General features: G+C 36.8%; 2 protein-coding genes across 2 annotated transcripts; both read left to right on the top strand.

Annotated features, from left to right (window-relative positions):
* Positions 1-4,593: 4,593 nt before the first annotated feature.
* Positions 4,594-6,633, top strand: LOC115885545. Its single transcript, XM_030904498.1, has 2 exons — positions 4,594-4,773; positions 4,830-6,633. The coding sequence occupies exons 1-2, from the start codon at positions 4,618-4,620 to the stop codon at positions 6,468-6,470; spliced, it is 1,797 nt and encodes a 598-aa protein (XP_030760358.1). The 5' UTR covers positions 4,594-4,617; the 3' UTR covers positions 6,471-6,633.
* Positions 6,634-14,684: 8,051 nt separating this feature from the next.
* On the top strand, positions 14,685-15,713 carry LOC115885550. Its single transcript, XM_030904506.1, has one exon. It carries the CDS (start codon positions 14,685-14,687, stop codon positions 15,711-15,713), a length of 1,029 nt encoding a protein of 342 aa, XP_030760366.1.
* The last annotated feature ends 5,692 nt before the right edge of the window (positions 15,714-21,405 follow it).

Raw genomic sequence — 21,405 nt, 5'->3', positions numbered from 1 at the left:
CACATTACGTCATTCGCGTGTAAAGGAAATTATTAATTTCTAGGTTTGTCACTGGAATTACCAGAAAATATATGTATAGCGGCCAAGTATTTAGGTGCAAGGTTATATCCTAAAAATATACCATTCATTTCTAAGGAATACACCTTCGCAGTTTTCACGGATCCAAATTTCCAAGAAATATTTTCGCTAATTAGAGGTGTTTGGTTTGGTTGTTATTGCGTCTTATTGAAATACTTTAGTCGGGTAGGTACTTCTAATTTCTGCTGTATCAAGCGTCGCGTTCGCAATTTTTAAAATCAACTGAAATTCACCAAGCCCTTTGAATAAGAAGACTAAGGAAGGAGCATAATGCTATCCATGTATTCATGCATGGTGGGCGGAAAAAGCACTCTAGGGGGGGGGGTCAGTTCTGTTTGACGATTCGTTTGACACATTTGAATTTGATTTGAAATTTTGTGGATTTGTCAGTCCTTACGGAGCTTATTTTATGTTATTTATTATTTATTCTACTACTGATAGTTGTATAAAGGTAGTAAATCTAGATGGAAATTGTGGCAGAACTTAAATTAACAGTGACACTGTCGCGATTTATCGTAAGGCTCTAAAATATTGGTTGTGTAGCGTGCGGTAGATGTCGGCAAAAATTGAGTGAAATAATGGAACAACTTTTCACTAGTAAGTGACTATATAATAGGCATACGTGTAGTAAACCGATCATTTATGAAATTCACTTAAATTAACTAAATTATATATTTTTCTTGCATTTTAGCTTTTATTTATTACTTGTCAAAGATTAGATGTCTAAGAATTTAGATACGTTAATTTGACTTACCTGCTTCAGTAGCGTATCGGATGTTTGTGTTAATAAATACTTATTATAACTTATCTATTTTTATTAGAATTATATATTTTTATAACAATTTTAATAACTACCAACATTTATTCACAACGTAAAATAAAATAACAAATTATTGAGTCTACCCCACGTCTACCCTACATCATAGTTTTACATTTTTTAAATAAAATTAGAACGGCACTGATAAACCGGAATTTAAGTCGGCCATATTTGAGGCCCATCGCGGTGTACCTAAGATTTTTGATATGCTCCCGCCTTAGTCTTCTTATTCAAAGAGAAAACATAATACTTAGCGTATAAAACAATCAATTTTTGATTTCTAACCACAATTTCTCTTGACGGAAGATAATCAAAGGCCAAAATGACATTTCTCGCAAATTTTGAAGTATAATTAGTGGAAAAGTTAAAAGTTTGATAACTTTTTCTACTAATGGAAAATGTCTACCACTAACTAATTTTGACTTTCTAAATGCTTACACGGAAAAAAATCATTTCTATATTCAAGAACAATCATCATACACTTAAAATGTTACACTTTCTTTAAGGATAGTATTCTTTCCATGAGTACAACAAATATTTGGAACTATTTTACTTTTACACTTGCTTTTTAAATATATTTATAGTCACTTTAAGTAATTTTGAATCTAAAAAAAGAATAAAATGACTTATATTTAAGAAAAACTTATATTACTATCAAGTGAATAAATCCTTTAGCAACGAAGAAACTATTATTAAATGAAGTATAAATGCTTTTATATAATAATAAGTAGTATTCTTAACTTTTTTAAAACTTTTACTTGAAATCGGTGTATTAAGACTTTAAATAAGTATATTATTCTCGACGCGAGAATAACACCCCATTTTCAAGAGTTACTATTCTTATATTAAGTGACCATCCCCAACAGCAACAACGCAACAGTGCATTCCTGATGCCTATCTTCATTGGGTTTCTGTTTCTCCTCTGCGAGACGAGACGAGCCGCGCGCCGGGTACTTTATATAAAGTTTTTTTGTTATCGTTTGTGCTTGTGATATGTTAAAATGGAGGACCTTCTTCGGGCATGGGAGATGACGGATTTGATCCCAAAATTTCAAGGTAATTTTAGCAATAATCCTACATTATTTGATGACATTGGTTTGAGGTTAGGAGGACTCCATTTTAATATGCATTATTTCTTATACATTGGTGGTAAACTAGGTATGTACGCGTTTGAAATGATTCAATTATGTTTCAACAATTTTTATTATCGTTTCTCGTTTTCAATTAGCGATGCCGCTGTTCAGTATCTACCTATATTGGGAAATTACACAGTTTTATTGTATTTTCTTATTACGAAAAGCATATAATTTGGTAGGTGATGTTTGGCTAATCTAATTTAAAAAGTATTAACCATATTCGGGTTTATTCTGATGATATTTCAATATTCCATACCTATTGGAAATGGAAATTAAAATTTTAACATGTCCCAACTCTATTATATTCATGTATGTTACCGGGCAAATCCGATTTTAGGATAAACTAGTTTTTCTTAGGACGAATATTAACCGGGATCGAAAAACTATATAGTTCTTACAAAATTCGGTAACGTGTTCCCTATGCTTTCGGAGGTTCGGGTTCGATCTTGTTAGAAACTCTTGTTTTGGTAAAATATTTTCTTAATTTCCATTTACAATAGGTATGAAATTTTGAAATATCACCAGAATAACCCCGAATATGTTTAATACTTTTTAAATTAGATTTACCAAACATCACCTACCAAATTATATGCTTTTCGTAATAAGAAAATACAATAAAATTGTGTAATTTCCCAATATATGTAGATATTGGACAGCGGCATCGCTAATTAAAAACGAGAGACAGTAATAGAAATTGTTAAAACATAATTGAATCATTCCAAACGCGTACATACCTAGTTTACCACCAGTGTATAAGAAATAATGCATATTAAAATGGAGTTCCCCTATAACCTCCAACCAATGTCATCAAATAATGTAGGATTATTGCTAAACTTGCCTTGAAATTTTGGGATCAAATCGTTATCTCACATGCCTGAAGAAGGTCCTCCATTTTCACATATCACAAGCATAAACGAAAACAAAAAATCTTTATAATTTTATAAACTACCTAGTCGGCGCGTCTAGTAACTAACCTAAAAGTAAGAAGAGGCTTTATTTTATAGTAGGTGATATTACACTTGAATAAAGTAATTATTACATGTACACAAAGAATTTCTATACTTAATGCAATAATTTGCTAATTTACAAATAAGTATAAGTAGTACTCGAAACAAGATTTTATCTCGAATTGTCTGCAGTGTAGTTATAATCTTAATTTCAATACTAGGTAAATCGTAAATAAAAGATACATTTTCTTAGCTTCTAAGGATAAGGTTTTCTTGAAAAGAAGTATAACTAGATTTGCAGAATGGGGAAACTAGCATATCGTTGGTTCAAGATTAATAATCTTTAAGCCAGTTTAGCTTTTTTTCCGTGTACACTGAAATTAAAGGAACAAACTTCTACGCTAATTGAAACCATTAATTTATTCCACTAATTGCGAGGTTCTGAATGAAGGTTTAAGAGTCCATTTCACTAGTCCGAAAATGTAACAAAATAAGCGTTCAGCATTTAACGTTTTATGTAAAACTGGCTAGGTATTTTTACACAAACGAGGAAGGAAATTAAAGATAAAGGATTATACTATCCGTCTTGTAGCACATTTTTAGACAACTTTATTTTTAAGATTTTGATAATTCAAAATCAACAAAATATTCCTTATGTTTGGACTAAACTTTCTCGAAAATAACGACATAATTTAAAATTCCGTTACAATACGGAAATAGATTGAAGTTTTGTGATTACAGTGATATATAATTTATATGGTTTGTAACAAATTGCTCGCTATTTTATGGCAAATGATGAAGCTCTGCAAACGTTAATCAAGCTTTAATCAAAGCACATGTTTTTGGAATTTTGGGTGTGGCTAAACACGACAGGATCGTACTAAGTCTTAGGTAGATTTCCCTGAAATATACTATATTATATTTCCTTCGGCCACACACCCGCTTTACCCGACCCTGAGAGCGACTCGAACAGTACAGCGTAATGAACTCTGTTGGTAAGTTATTATTACAAATTATTAAATTAATTTTACAGATTATGTTTAAACGAAGCTGAATGCTGAATTTAAGGTGCATTTTCCTTAAAATTGAACTTTGCAATGATAAAATACACCGGCCAAATAACTTCTCGAAATTACATTTCCCCAAAATAAATATTCTCACATTTACCGCACTAGGGTAGGATAGCGTAAGAGTACGCATTCCGTAAGAGTACGCGGCGGCCATATTTACGAAGTGACAAGCAATCTGCCTAATATAAACGCATAAGTAGCTTGGTAACGGCCATAGGAGTAGTGTCTAAAAATCTGATGGTGTTGCTTTAACCCTTCTTTAATTGGCGGTAAGAAATGATATTTTCCCCTATTTACTATAATATTTGTAATACAACAAGTAAGGTACATACATTTGTGCATTCAGTTTTTATGAAAACTGCTGTAATAGTAATAAAAAGTGCTTTGTTTACAGAGACACTTTTAGGTTAAATTAAAGTTTTATTAGTTGCCTAGATGGTTAAATTGGTTTTTAGAATTTGATTACGTGTCTCCCTAAGAGTACGCACAGGTGCGTACTCTTAGGTATACGTTAAAGCATATAATTTTTAATATTTTTATGCTGTAGACAATTCCAAAAGAGTATAATAATGAGCCCGTACAAACGAAAGAGCGATAGAGTACTAAAATTTACGCAAGAAATGTTAAATATGGCAGCCGATAGAATATCAAAGGGAGAGAGTAAAAGATCGGTTGCAAAGGCATTGGGGGTAAATGAATGTACTCTAAGGAAGAGGTTGCGTGAAGTAATATGTAGGATTACTTTAAAATTTTAAACTATTCCTCGTTTTACTTTTTTTAGGGCACTGTTCCAACTAGCTTGGGTAGATTTAAACCAATATTTTCGAAAGCACAAGAAAAAGAATTGGCGGATCATATTCGCGATCTGGAGGCGAGATTTTACGGACTTCGTATGAAGGATGTTAGATCACTAGCTTTTCAATACGCGAAACTAAACCACATTTCTCATAGGTTTAACGAACAAAATTTAATGGCAGGGAAACATTGGGCACAGGACTTTGCTGCTAGAAATCGTTTATCTTTAAGAGCTCCAGAAAAATGTAGTTTAGGTCGGGCTACAGGATTTAATAAAGTCCAGTGTGACAGATTTTTTAAAAATTTAAAACTTGTCTACGAAAAAACAAAAGTGCTGTCACACAGAATTTTTAATATGGACGAGACGGGACTTTGTACTGTTCCAAACAAGCTCCATAAAATTTATGCAGTAAAGGGCAAAAGAACAGTATCAAAAATAGTGTCAGCCGACAGAGGTCAATTAGTTACTGCAGTATGCTGTATGAGTGCCTCTGGTACCTGGGTACCGCCAGGTTTAATATTCGCTAGAAAGCGTATGAAAGAAGAACTTTTTTATGGGGCACCTCCAGGTACACTGAAGATGATATCTGATTCTGGGTATATGAACACAGAATTATTTCTAGTTTGGTTGCACCATTTTTCAACCTTTGTTAAACCTTCCGAGTCGGATCCTGTAGTTTTAATTATGGACAACCATATTTCACATTGCTCTCTGGAAGCAGTTTTATTTGCGAGGAGCCATTTTATTACACTTTTAACATTACCACCCCACGGAAGTCATAAGCTTCAGCCTTTGGACAGAGTATTCTTCTTCCCCTTAAAAACGGCTTTTTCTGGAGAATGTGATAAATGGATGGTTAGTAATCCTGGGAGACCAATCACAATGAGAGAAATGGCAGCGCTTTTCCATTCAGCTTATTCAAAAGTCGCTACAATAGAGATCTGTGAAAAATCATTTGATTGTACAGGGATATATCCCTACAATCCTGATATTTTTACCGCAGCAGACTTTGCCCCGTCTGAAGTCACTGATAAATTTCATTCAGATGTAGACCGTCAAGGACAAGAGGATATAAATAGAAATGAATTAATAGAATGGTCTGATGAAGATGAAATACCACTGGCTGAATTGCAGCGACAAGAAAAACAAAAAATAACAATAGAAAAAGAAAATAGGACACCAACAAATAGTCCAATATTTAATCAAAATCAAAAAGAATATGCAAATCAGAGTCCACGACACAGTTTATCTTCTGTTAAATTAAATGAATCTGACCCATGTTGTTCTGTAACACCCAAAATGATTCTACCGCTGCCAAAAGCTAAATACGAGCAAATTAGGAAAACAAAATCTAAAAGGTCTGAAATTCTGTCCTCTACCCCATATAAAGAACATTTATTAGAACAGACAGAAGAAAAACTAAAGGCACAAAAGGGAAAAAGAAAAATTCTCAAGTGTAAACAAGCTTCAGCAACTAAAATAGACAACACTATCTGTCCAGGATGCAATGAAAATTTTAGTTACTCTGATTGGTTAATGTGCCGTGTTTGCCAAACTTGGTGGCATGAGGACTGTTCTAATTATCTTGGAAGTGGTAGTTTCTTATGCGATTTATGTGACAAGTAATTTTAACGATTGGTTAACTCGTACAATTAGAATGCGTACTCTTAGGAATTTACGTGCGAACTCTTAGGGGAATATTCACCAAAGAGTACGCATTTGCATGTTTTTATTTAAACTTAGATATTTTTGTCAAATACATTTTTAAATTACTTTTGGAATGTTATATGTTTAAATTAATGCATGTTTTATAATTTTCTAAATATACTTCAACCTTAAAACGACTTTGTTTCAATGTTATTCAGCAATAAATATTAAGTGCGTACTCTTGCGCTATCCTACCCTAATCGTCTAGTCAAAACGATACTGCTTTGTTTGCCAGTCATTCGTCGACTTGTAAAACATTCATCAAGCAAGCGGATTACACGGAAACCGTTGCCCGTAACATCGGCCATCTAATTGGACGGGACACATTTTACACCGCGCCGCTTTATTAAGGTGATTTAAGACGTCGCGATATTTTTGCGAAACATTTTTGTTCTAATTATGGCCCACCCGCAACAAGGAATCCTATAAAATCTCATCCCGGACTAGCGCTATAAATTAAGAGAGCGTATACGGATACGGCATTCGAGACGATAAATACGGACAGTTGAAACGCCCAGAGTTAGTTCAAATATTGAGCTTAATTACGTAGTAAATCAGATCGTGGCACGGCAGGAAGGTGAGTTTTCGAATTTGGGTGTCCGAATACCGTATTAATTTATTGGACATCAAGACTGTGTGGATGAATTACTGTAATTTAATGATATTCCTGTCGAGACAAATAATATAAATTAGGAGTGGCTGTTGCTACCGCTTCGCGGTCATGATTTTAACCAAAAATAACTATTTTTATATAAATATGAGTTAACGTCGACTGTATCGATAACAGCTAATTGAAAAGATATGTCTTTATGGGCAGTGCCCCCGCCAAGTCGAGAACAACCGTACCATCTTTTTCTCGAAGGTATTAGTGGCACTTTGGCGGAAGAGAGATAACATCACGTATCGGGCTTTTCAGTCACAGAAAAGCTCATGACAGAAAACCTCTTGCGTAACCATTTTTCGATGCGTGTCAAATACTCGTCAGCGAGTAATGGCAGTAGTAGTAGTAGTGGCACTTTTGACCACCCTATAACATCATTGTGGAAACAGCAAGAATATTAATTTTCACTGCACATGAGGACATACTATAGCTGGCTAGATTGCCAAAATATCTAGTAATTATACCTCCTAGTATATAAATTAGGTACACATACATATACTGCCATTACTCGCTGACGAGTATTTGACACGCATCAAGAAGATGGTTGCCCAAGGCGTTCTTTCATGAGATTGTCTGTGACTGAAAAGCCCTATATGCGATTTTATCTCTCTTCCGCACTCCGGACATTCAAAAATCTTATTACTTTGTTGCCTATTTTTTGGCTGTCGCTGTTCCGATTCTTCTCCATTGTGTTCTATTGTGCGCTGCTTCTTCCCATTCATTCTGCATGTTTATCCCCTTTAGGTTTTCGTGGAAAGTATCTTTGTACCTTTTGAGTTGTCCACCCGGGTTTCTCCCAAACCAAACCAAATCATCTACAAGCTCACCATATAGCAGAGATTTTGGTAGGCAGTTTTCTTGCATTCTGCATACGTGACTAGCCATTTTGAAAATATGAAAGACTGAAATTTGAAAAGTACTTTTTTGCAAAAAACGCATAAATTGAATTAATTAAAAAAAACTTATCTTATTAATGAAGAAAATGCTGAAAATGTTGCCCGTCAACCTCCATACAGAAATACAATTTATTTTCAACCCGTTCTAGAACATTCTGAAGAACTTGCGGGGTTAATTCGCAACAAACATCAATAATTCGTCTTCGCAGGTCTTCTAATGAGACGGGTGGAGTGCTATACACTTTACTTTTTATGTGTCCCCATAGAAAAAAGGTTAAAGGAGTCAAGTCGGGTGACCGGGAAGGCTACTCAATTGCACCCCTTCGTCCTATCCACCGAACGGGAAAGTTATTGTTTAAATAATTACGCACATTTTGAGAATAATGTGGAGGTGCACCGTCTTGTTGAAATATTAGTTCCGCTTCAACGTATCCAGGATTGTTCTCTATGATGTCAGTTAGTGCTGGGTCGATGGTATTTTCCAGTAAATCCAAGTACATATCACCTGTTAGATTCCCAGGAAGAAAAAAAGGACTCACAATAGATTTTCTAAAAATACCAGTCCACACGTTCAATTTCTTAGGGTTTTGTGTGTGCACCTTGTGAAAAACCCTGGGGTTGTCCTCAGCCCAGTACCGACAGTTGTGCCGATTAACTACACCTTTCAAAAAGAAAGTACACTCTACCTAACCCGGTCGTTCATCCTTGTGGCAAGTGAAAATTGCGTAAACGTCTAGAAATAATAAGAAAAAACAGCAAATTGGTCGAAGGAATTTATCCTTATCATTTACTCTGATAAATGTTTAAATAAACTTTTCAATTTCAATTCTTCATATTTTCCCAATGGCTCGACCGATTTTCATAAACGAAGCGGGAAAGTATAGAGAATAGAAAGCCCTTTTCAATGCGGTACCACTTGATCCCCCTTCCCATTTGAAAAAAAATGGGGGATGACGCCGCCGCTTAGCGGGTTGAAGATTTTGCAATCAATTTTGGGGCAAAAGTTGTCCCCATCACAAACAAAATTGACGTGTTTTTGGATTTTCTGAAAAAAAATTACCCTGGCCGTTATGCCTTGCGGAACGTTGTCGATGGGTCACCCTGTATAATAAATCGATTTGATGTTATCTGATTTTATTTGCATATTTATCAATGTGACAATAACTCAAAGTTTATGAATTATCGCTAGTCAAACTTTAATATTATTTTGAAAAATATATTACCCGATAAAAATCTAGGAGTATGACCTACCCAGATTGCTACTTTATTGATCTGTTATGACAATTTAATATAGTTAATTCCTTTTGTTTTAATTTTTACTAGAGAATAAATCTTAACTTTACGGTAAGTATACGAAAGTTCTTCGACTCCGGGATTAAAATGGATTAGAAAAAGAAAAATATTTTTTCAGTCCCTCTCAGAGAAAATCACAGAATGTTTTCGTGTAGCGGACTTTAATCAAAGACGTCTAAGAAGTGAAATATCTCAAATCTAGACCTTGCTCCTGAACGATATGCACTTAATCCATTAAACCGCATTGCTATGATGCAACTGGCTTTGATGTTTCTTTCTGCCTTCTCCGTCTCCTTTCCCTGCATTTCATTATTGTACGTTACTTCGATGCCTTTTACTTGATCTTTGATATAATTTCGAATTTCTTACGTTTAATGTGCTACGCTCTAAACATGCAACTAGTTGGGAAACAGACGATTTTGTGTAACGATTGGAGCGACAATACTAAGATTTTATTTGAGTATTACATAACATTAAAGTTTTCAACAAATTCACCTGGCCGCTATATTTTTTAATTTAAGATCTTCATAAATAATATTGAATGGAAACTGTAGGTATAGTAAACTTTTATTATTGAAGTTAGTATTCAAAACGACAAAGGATTATGAAAACTGTCACGCTAAAAATATCAAAATTGGAAATAGTTATTTATGGTACTAGTGTGTTATCTTACATATAAGCCACGCTGGGAAATATTTTCTCAAGTGACATACAACTTTTCGCGTATGCCATACAACATTTTATCCAACTGCAGAACTGTTTCATGTCCAATCTCTAAATAATAATTGATTTAAAAGGATCTACCAGTTCTACTTTCATTGTTGCGAATTAATAAATTATCAGGGTGCGTTTATGTTACCATGCAATACAGATGTGCGTTTTGTAAAAGACAGGGTTTTCTACAATCATGACTTGAGCACAAAAACGAAACTTGCGGTGTATCGAGCAGTAATACTCCCCATCATGTTATATGGAAGCGAAACCTGGGTGCCGTACTGCCCGCACACGAGCGCATTAAACAAGTTGCAACAGAGACAACTTCATCATCATCATCATCATCACGCAGCCCCCTTTCACGTCCATAGTTGAACATAAATCTCCTCCAAACGTCTCCAGTTCTCGCGGTTTTTAGCTGTTGCAATCCAGTTAGTTGTTATTCGTTTCAGGTCGTCGGTCCATAGGGTGGGACCCTCTTCTGATATACGTGTCAAATACTCGTCAGCGAGTAATGGCAGTAAGCATTTTGTTTTTTGTAAATAATAAATAGCACTGACATTAAGACCTCATTTAGATAAATCGCAATTTTTTAATGATAAAAAGTGAATTATCAACCAGCTAGTCAGATTTTAAAGAAATATGATTCAGGAAGATCTTCCGCAAGTACTTGGGCGTTGTAGGCCCATCCTGAGCAATACACTGGCCATTGTATGAGAAGATCATCCCCTATACTATTGGCAAATGCACGAGTGAACATGACAACGTTAAAAAGACACGGAGGATGACGATCCGCAACGGTTGCGGAAGGATATATCGAAGAGTATTTTGTGTTGTATTTTTTACTAAGAGTGAGTCCCGGGTGGGACCCTCCACTGAGGCCGCGAGGGCCTATTGTGGCTCAGTTTCTACAAGCTCTTTAATAGAAAAAGAGCATTAAAGTTCGCCCTCAAGACCCAGCCTTTTAACATAGGCCGTTATGTCCGAGGGTGATATCTCTTCTAGGTCTGATAGGTCTAGCGTAGGTTTGCCAAACACCTCAAACCTGGTCCTGCCCCCAGCGGGGCAGGTACATATAACGTGCTTCATTGTTTCGTCATCTTCCATACAGAGTCGGCATTCGGCGTCTTCCACCAATCCCATCCTCTGTAGGTGTGATCTCAGCCGGCAGTGGCCCGTGTATACTGCAGTAAGCGTACGCGCTCCGTTCCTACCAGCCTTTAGGAGTTCATCTGTCCTACGTTTGGATGGCCCTGCTAGGATTGTCTTGGCATCTTCCATTCCGGGACTGTCATACCAGTCCCGAAACGTCACACCCCTAACCCATTCGCAGAGCCTGTCTCTTGCGATGTTTTTTGGTACGCTAAGTGTCGGTTCTGGGTCCACGAATGGCGAGCCTGCACCAGTTTTGGCGAGGGAATCAGCACGTTCATTTCCCTCTAGGCCGACATGTCCCGGTATCCATATTAGCGACACTTTGTTTCCATCTCCTAATATATTGAGTAGTTTCTTACAATGAAGAATCGTCCTGGACGTACTTTTCGTTGCCTCAAGTGCTTTCAACGCGGCTTGACTATCCAAAAATATGCTTATTGTTTTCCCGGTGTATTGCTGTTCTACCAGCAGTTGCACACAGGTTTCAATCGCATATAGCTCAGCTTGGAAAATAGTGGTGCGTTTTCCAAGACTGTGGTAGATCTCAGTCTTTGGACTGCTGCAGTAAATTCCTGCGCCAGATCCTTTTTCGTTTTTGGATCCGTCCGTGTACCAACACATTTCCGCAAGTAACAAGCCGTTTCTCGGCGTATGCCATTCGTCCCTATTCGGAAACAGGACGTTGTAGGTGCGCGTCAAGAGTTGGATTGGTGGTGTGAGATCCGAGACCATTCCCAGAATCTCATCCGATTGTAGTTCGTCTACTAGTCGGTTTTGTATGAACATGATTGTTCCTTGGCTCTCTCGTGCCATATATCGAAGAGTCCATCAACAATAAAACAGAGATTGCGAAAAAGATTCAAGGTGTTCAATTAATGTTAACTTAAAGAAATATTTGAATTAGTAATTTATGAATATTAATAATTCCTATATAAAATGGTATGGTTTTGAAGTTATAACACACTAGTGTATCAGTAGTAGCTGTTGGATAATTTTTTTTGCATTGTATATTATAGAAGTCTTTAAAATCGTCGTCAGCTTAAACAATCTCAAAAAAAGACGTCGCTATATAAATTAAAGAACGAACGAAAATCAGAGGAATCACACCAGCGAGAGCAAAAGAGCGACCGAAATGATAATAAAACCTCGAGCCTTTTAAGTTTTTATGTGTCTCTCCCTCTTTTAGCTTACGTCATTTGCTTTTAACAACTGCGAAACTAATGGATGCCACTGACGATTCTACCTTTCGGGCATTATGTAAGGTGAACAGAAAACCCGCTACCTAAGGCCATTATTCTTTCCCTAATCGATTCTCTCGGATATAACGGTAAAAAGGCGAGCTTTTTTATTTTCGCGCCCTCAAAGATGAATTCTGAAGCTCTATTTTTACATCAAAGCTAATTACCTTCTTTTGGAAAATATGCAGACTAATATTGAAAATTTCTGCATATGCAACATAGATATATAACCTTATATTAAAACATAATAATACACGTAACTAATTAACTAAAAAACTAAAATCTTATATTAAAATTCGCTTTTTAAATGTTACAGAAGTACTACATTAATTATTAGAATATAGAATGATTGGGAGGGGGATTAATCAGCGCGACCTTACAGATCTATTGTGTGTCCCTCTTTCTCGAGTTATAACTCATCGTACAGTCTTAGGCTTATGGCAAAAGCCAGTATCTCAGACGGCTTTACAGAGGCTAGTTCTCTATCTCCGCTATAAGTCCCACTAGTCTACTCGTAGATTTTTTATCTTATATTTTTATTAACAAAATATAATATTTGAAAAAAATAGTAAAAATATTCCTAGATACAAGCGTTCACTTGAATAAAATGTACTGAAAATTAAGATCTAATACGTGGCAACATTGGCAGGTGCCAGAGGTCTAGTGCCTCTGATCTAGAGGGATGTAGACGCTAGTCTATCAGACGTACTAAAGTTTATGTCACGAATGGTTGTTGTCTCGGCAAACTCAGTGATAAGCTGTTCTGGTGTTTCCCCATTTTTCCCCACAGAATCTACATTCGCCGTTGTAGCTTCAACCCACTGAGGCATTCGTTGAGGAGACAGTGTCCTGTTAAAAAAACCGTGACAATCGCTGAATGTTTGGAATCCCAAACATTCAGAGATCATTAAATTTCTATGAATCTTCATTATTCGTTATTTTTCCTATACTGAAGTTATTAACGAGTTCTATTTGGCAGTTACATCAAATGAGACTTAGGCATATCACTTTAAATAGAACAAACATTATTGGATCAATACAATAATGTTTCAATAAAATGAAAGCTACCATCTTTAAAATCTACTCTAAGACAAATAAAAATTCAAAAAGGAGAATTCAAAAAGCGTCCTCTTTAGGTCTCGAAATAATTAGCGATGGGAACTATCGAATGAATTAGACTATCGAATGGTTAATGAATGAATGATTTCAACTATCGAATGGTTTTATTCGAATAAAATCATTCATTCATTTGTAAACTAAAGCATATGTGACAACCTCGCCGTGCGACTAAATGGTTATCGTTGAGCCACGACTATCGAATACCAACTAAAAATTTTCTAAAAATAATAGCCAAAAGGACTTACCTAATGACAGATGCCGACTATGCCATGCCTTTCCGGAAACAATTCAACACATCTGCTCTGGATGTACCTATCTTGCACCGCGATATTATCTGGACAGGCACAACCGGGTGGCTAGTATTCTACACCAAGAAATCTGTAAAAAAGAAAATATTTTAAATGAAATTACACCCTACTACCGATACTTACCTGAAAAAATAGTAGAAAACGAAAACGTAAAAGTATACTGGGATACTGACATCATCACAGATCGTACTGTGCAGCATAATAGACCTGATATAGTAGTCTTCTATTAAAAACAAAAACATGCTTACCTGCTGGATATCACAATACCACTAGACGAAAATATTAAAAATGCAAGAAAAGAGAAAAACACAAAATATGAAGCACTGGCGCAAGAACTAAAAGCTATATACGATTTGAGCAAGACTTTTATATTACCAATAATATTTACCTGTAACGGCCTAGTAGACGTAAACCTTGTTCAAAGCCTTAAAAAACTCCAACTTCACAACCTGGAAAGAATCATCTCTACCATGCAGAAGTCCACAATTCTTTCTACCTGTTCTATCGTTCGCACTGTGTTGAACCGCGATTAGGTCGTTGATAAGAATTATCCCGACTTAGTGGCTAAAACCGGCTTTAAGCTATGAAAAAAAAAAAAAAAAATAATAATAATACTAATAACCAAACGTCGTGATGATCAGCTTGCAACAGATGACGACCCAGCACCGAATAATGGACTAGAACCCGCTAGAAGTGTTTTGCAGGGCATACGCCCTACAACCACCCTAGCAGGTAAAGCACGACAGAGGATGAAATGGACCGACGAAATTAACAAAAACCTACTCCTCTGTTACTTCACCGTTACTAATCTCCAACAAAATACAACAGGATATAGAAGTCAGTTATATCAGGCCTTTATGAACATCTATCCAGAACTTAGGGAAATGATCACAGAACAAAGACTATCAGACCAAATTCGAGTCATAATACGAAACAACAGAATATCTCCAACAGAAAGAGAAACTATAAGAAGACAAGCGGCCGAAGCCATACAAAATGAAGACGAACCACAAGCACAACAATCAGCTTCACCTACATCACACCCACAAACAATCACACCAGAAACACCCGAAACACATACCATGCTGACTAACACACAAAGTTCATCAGCAGAATCGTCGATAAGACACACCCAACACGAAACATCAATCCCGCCAACAAACACATGCCAACCATCTAACCAAATTGATGAAACATTTATTGAACTATACGCCCAATATCAGGGAGCAAACCCATCATCCAGACCTTTCATCACCAGACCACAAAACACACAAAACATCAAAAACACCATTGCAATAATTAATAACATCATAGGGAAAAGGACTGAGGAATCAAACAGCTGCCTAGACATTGAAGAAATTCTCACGCTCGTATACTGTGGAGCAGCTACAACTATGCGAACCCACGAACAGAAGAATAAAAACAACGACTTGACTAAAACTAAAGCAGCAATACCCCCATGGCAGCATCGGCTCCAGAAAAAGATAGCCACACTGAGGAAAGAAATTGGAGTCATAACACAACATTTGAAAGGAAACCTAAAAAAGAGACCCCCGCAAAACATATTACCAGATATCAGCTCAGAAGAATCAGTAGTAGAAATATTAGATACTAAAAAACAACAACTACAGGCACAAGCAAAAAGACTAAAACGATACAAGAAGAGCCACCAAAGAAAACAAGAAAACAAACTTTTTAACACAAATGAAAAAAGGTTCTACAGATCTCTCGAAACAACGGAACAGCAAATAAACAATCCACCATCATTACAGAAGTAAAAACTTCTGGGAAAATATCTGGTCACAAGCAGTAGAACACAACAGAGAAGCTCAATGGATAACAGAAGAAGAAAACAAGCAGATAAATACAACAGCCATGCCAAATGTAACAATCACCTTAGAAGACATCAAAGCTGCCATATCCAAGACACACAACTGGAAAGCACCTGGAGACTACAAAATACAGAACTACTGGCTAAAATCATTCACAAGCATCCACAAACCACTAACGAATATATTACAAAATTTTGTACAAGGAACGGAAGCCATCCCCTCTTTTTTAACTCAGGGAGTTACCTACCTTAAACCCAAAGGCACGGACACTTCACCCCATCTAAGTACAGCCCTATAACATGTTTATCAACAACCTATAAATTACTAACGGCAATAATAACAACAAAGATCAACACTCACCAGCAGAATAATAACATCATATCAGAAGAGCAGAAAGGATGCTGTCAGGGATCTAGGGGCTGCAAGGAGCAACTGGTGATAGATGCAGAAATACACACTCAAGCCAAATTAAAACGTAAGTCTCTACATTTTGCATACATAGATTATCAGAAAGCTTTCGACACCGTCCCACACTCCTGGTTCATACAAGTTCTACAAATATACAAAATCCACCCTCAAATCATACAACTTCTGCAGAGAATAATGGCAACATGGAAAACTACCCTAAACATCAAAATGAAAAAACAACTCATCCACACAGGACCAATTCAAATTAATAGAGGAATTTTTCAGGGTGACTCCCTCAGTGCACTCTGGTTCTGTATTGCGCTCAACCCCCTATCGAACCTACTCAACAAAACGCCCCAAGATGCTTATAAAATATCCTCACTCACACATTCATCTACCATCTCGCACCAGCTATATATGGATGACCTAAAGCTTTATGCAGCAACTAGAAAACAACTCAACAACCTTCTCAATATTACAGAAACATACAGTGAAGACATCCAAATGAAACTAGGAACAGATAAATGTAAAATAAACAGCATTATAAATGGAAAACACACGATACAGGAAGAATACATTCTACAAGACTCAAATATCATACAGAATATGGAAATGGATGAGACATAAAATACCTCGGATACCTACAAAAAACAGGATTAGAGCATGCCAACATAAAACAGCAACTAAAAAGCAAATACAAAAACAGAATAAAACAAATACTCAAAACAGAACTGTCCGGTCGAAACAAAGTGAAAGCAATAAATACCTATGCAGCGTCCGTCCTGACGTATTCATTTGGCGTTATAAAATGGAGTGACACAGAATTAGAAGAACTAAACAGGTTAACAAGAACAACATGTAACAAGTACCGAATACACCATATACACGCGGCAACAGAAAGATTTACACTAAAAAGAAAAGAAGGAGGAAGGGGATTCATGGATCTAAAGAACATGAACTACAAGCAAATACACACACTCAGAGAATATTTCAGAGAGAAAGCAGTTACCAGCCACTACACCGAAGCATTGTTAACCTAACAACATCAGGTACACCGTTACAATTCAACAATGAAGCATTCATACCAGTTGATGCAATTACAACAACAAAGACTAAAATTGAAAAATGGAAATCCAAAGCCCTACATGGAAAACATGCAAACCAACTAACACAACCACACATTGACATAGCAGCATCCAATGCATAGCTTACTCATGGTAACCTGTTTGGAGAAACCGAGGGTTTCATAATAGCAATCCAGGACCAGATCATCGCCACACGTAATTACCAGAAATACATAATCAAAGACCCCAAAACACCTACAGACAAATGCAGACTATGTCACACACAAACCGAAACAATAGAACACATAACCGGGGGATGCCCTATACTTGCTTCCAGACAATATACCCAAAGACACGACGATGTTTGCAGAATAATCCATCAGGAAATAGCAAAGAAATATTCACTCATCTGCTACCATACACCATACTACAAATATCAAGCAGCTAACGTTCTAGAAAATAAGACAGCCAAGCTCTACTGGAACCGGGATATAATCACAGACAAAACCACACCACACAACAAACCAGACATTACGCTCATCCACAAACCAACAAAACGACATACTTAATAGAGATATCCATACCAAATTCACAAAATGTCAAGAAGAAACACACTGAAAAAATTGAAAAATATATACCTCTAGCAGAAGAAATAAGGCAGATGTGGCACCAGGACATTGTAAAAATTATACCAATAATAGTGTCATCAACAGGACTGATCCCAAGATCATTACATGATAGTCTGAAAGGCCTTGAACTTGCACCAAAACTTTATATACCCATTCAAAAAACAGTTATCCTCCACACATGTAATATTACACGACAAGTCTTAAATACACAGTAAAAAGCGTTGACGCTTGACTTAAGTCCGCGACTACGTTAAATACCGGAAAGCACGAGATTCAAGAAGCTAATAATAATATAATTTATTATTATTATTTATTTACATTATTGGATCAATACAAAAATGTTTCAATAAAATGAAATCTACCATCTTTAAAATCGACTCTAAGACAAATAAAAATGAGGAGAATTCAAAAAGCGTCCTCTTTAGGTCTCGAAATAATATCACAAAGAAACGGTTAAAAACGAAGGTGGAATTACTCGGTGGCACAAAGTGGCGCCGCTGAATCAAATGGAGGTAAAGAAACGTAGCTGGAAGGGACAAAGAGACTGGAAACTTCGTATAAAACTTTTCTTTCATCAGCCGTAATGGTTTTCAATTCTTCTCGGCCGAAGGCATGACCTGGAGGTCGAAATGGAGCGGCGCGCGACACAGGTGGAGAATAATCTCTTATTACACTCCAGGAAACATATAACTTTTATTATAGGGGCCGCCCGAACTTTCCATCAGATTGCTTCCGAGCACTTTGCATTCTTAAAATTTTCAATTTACATTGTTGCCATTCTAATTGGTCATTCGTCTCGAAAGGTCTTTGTGGGGAGATCTTTGTCGTTCTACCCCCTTTTATTTACTTCATAGATTTTTTCTCTTTGACGGCAATAAAGAAAGCAATGCTGCGCACTCCAATATGAGCTAATATCTAGGATAATTAATTGAAAATAATTCTAGATTTTTCCTCACTAGAAAAGAATCTACAAAACAAAAAATCCAAAGGAGGCCAATTTATCACTGATATTTTGCTAATAACAAAAATTTATCTAACGCACAAAATGTTTAACATTTCAGGGGATCCCTCCCCCATCATTTTAGACCTAACACCTCTGCACATTGTAATCGGTAGATATGCCAATGCAGCAATGATCACTGACGGTAACAGTACTGAAAAAAATTTCAGGTCTGAAGCTTGGAAGTCCCCCAAAAAGAAAACTCCACTTCTCCATTTCCCAGCGGATGACATACCAAGAATGTACGACTTCAAAAAACACCTCAATGTAGTATTGAGCAATAAAAAAACTGGAATAGAGGAACGTTTGCTCGGCAGTTTAATGATCATACTATAATGTGGTATACTTATTCTTTCAAAACCAAAGCAGGAACAATGATATTATTATTTTTTTCCATAACAAAAGTCCGTCCTCTGCCGGAAACACTGCGACCTATGAGGCCTATTGTGTTTGTCCACTTTCTATATCTGCACCCACACTAAGAAAAAAAATTAGTAGATTTGCATGCAATTATAAACATAACTGTTACAATTTGTAGCACTATAGGATCCAACTACGGGTAGTAGTAAAATTGATTAGACCTTTGTAACAAATTGTCTGAGGCAATGACTGACGCAATTGAAGTAAAATTTCGTAGATAGAATATAGTAATATTAACTATATATAAACGGAATTTGGTTTAAGTATTTAATACTCATTTCCAACTACAGCCTATTGCTGCCTTCCCGTTATCCTACGCTACACATCTCGATTTAGAGCGTCATCAGCTTCTAGGTTACGAGCTTCCATTGCTTCCGTAACCGTTCCGTTCCAAGATTTTCTAGGTCTACCTCTCTTCTTTCTGCCCTGGGGAGCCCACTGAAAAACTCCTTTTGGCCACCTGTTCTCCGGCATACGCAGAACATGTCCAAACCATTTTAGCTGGAATTTTTTCGTTTCGATCTAGTACTGTTTCCTCCTATGCATTCATGATACGCCTGACCTCTATGTTTGTCTTTTTTCCATCCAGATGATGCCTGCTTATTTCTTCTAAGGTAGTTCCATTCAACAACTTGGATTTTGCGCTTTGCGTCTGCACTCAGAGTCCATAGCTCTGAACCAGTTTCGGTCCCACCAGAGGCTATTAAGACATCCAATAACTTGTTTGCTCTTCTGAATTCGTGTTTGTATTTCTTCTTTGCCAAAACCCTCGTTGTTGATAGTAGCACCCAGGTATTTAATTTGTCTACTTGTTGAAAATCTGGACGTTATCATCAATGAAGACTTCAAAACGAGCGTTGGAATTGACAGTTAAGTATTCGGTCTTCTTTGGACTAACCTGAAGTCCCCATTGTGTATTTCTTGGAAAGCCTTGCTTAGTCCGATGAACTCTAGAATCGTATGAGTCCTGCGTAATCACGACCTGGTCGTCTGCAAAGCTCAGGGTAAATACTGTGTTGTCCCCAATGGGTATTCCTATACCTTGACATTTCGTCTTCCATTCCCTGAGGGCTACTTCGACGTAAACGTTGAAGATCAGAGGAGACAAGCTGCCCCATCCTCGCGTGTCGCAACCCTTGTCGGGACTCTACCTTAATTGAGATTAAGATAGCCTGGTTCCTATCGGTTACATCTAAGTCACCTTCTTCTTCGTTCTAGATAGCGTGTGTTTATTATATTAAGCAAAGGTCTATTTACTTCTAAGATATTCAAGACTTCCCATATCCTGCTGCGGGGAATAGAGTCGTACGCTTTCTCGAAATCAATAAATGCTAGATGGACTTCTTTATCTACTGCTATATTTTTATTTCCATCACCTGCTCAGGACAAAAAGGTTTTCTGTGCAAGATTTCCCCCGTGTGAATCCGCTTTGGTCTTCCTAGATTTTGTCACCAATACAGTCCCTGAGCCTACCCTGTAGCACCTTTTCAAAAAGTCTGCTGACCAAACTGTTAATGCTTAGGCCTCGGGATGAGATAACAAGCGGGGTTAATCAATGTCGTCGCCTAACAAATACCACTTACCAGACCTGGTGACCGCCCCATTTTCATTCGGATTGAGACTTTGATGTATTTCTCTTTCGCTTATCATAAAGTGCCTGCAAGGTTCTCATCTTCTACTGCTTGGAATTCTGGTCGGGTTTCTGCTCCAGTAATTCTTCACAGTAGTTGCGCCATTTTTCTATATCCATTCTATTCAAGAGCTTGTCTTTCTACACTGTGTGCCAGCCCATCGAAAAATAGAAGGTAATAAAAAAGCAAATGATCTAGCTAGAAAAACTGCACTAACTGGACCAGAGCCAACTTAAAGCAGATCAATGGAGGAAAATGGGGAAACGCCAGAACATCTCATCACTGAGTGCACCGAGACGACAATCATTCATGCCATAAACTTTTAGTACAGAACTAACCTCTGTAAATCCGTCTCAGATACTGGCTTTTGTCAAGACTCAAGAAAGAGAGAACACAATAATAGATCTCTAAGGTCGCGGTGACTAACTTCATAAAACTTAATATAGCCATTGCTAAATAGGTCTATCTTGCAAAATTCTATAGATA

The sequence above is a fragment of the Sitophilus oryzae genome, unplaced genomic scaffold, assembly GCF_002938485.1.
Source record: "Sitophilus oryzae breed Bouriz unplaced genomic scaffold, Soryzae_2.0 scaffold_396_pilon_pilon, whole genome shotgun sequence".
In the NCBI taxonomy this organism is placed as follows: domain Eukaryota; kingdom Metazoa; phylum Arthropoda; class Insecta; order Coleoptera; family Curculionidae; genus Sitophilus; species Sitophilus oryzae.
Note: the sequence above shows the minus strand (reverse complement) of the source record. Positions and strands in the feature narration are given on the sequence as shown.

Excerpts from the sequence above, each read along its gene's own strand:
- LOC115885545 (XM_030904498.1), top strand. The coding sequence starts at position 4,618 with ATGAGCCCGTACAAACGAAAGAGCGATAGAGTACTAAAATTTACGCAA. Across the intron at positions 4,774-4,829 it reads TAAGGAAGAGGTTGCGTGAA|GGCACTGTTCCAACTAGCTT; the intron begins GTAATATGTAGG and ends TACTTTTTTTAG.
- LOC115885550 (XM_030904506.1), top strand. The coding sequence starts at position 14,685 with ATGAAATGGACCGACGAAATTAACAAAAACCTACTCCTCTGTTACTTC.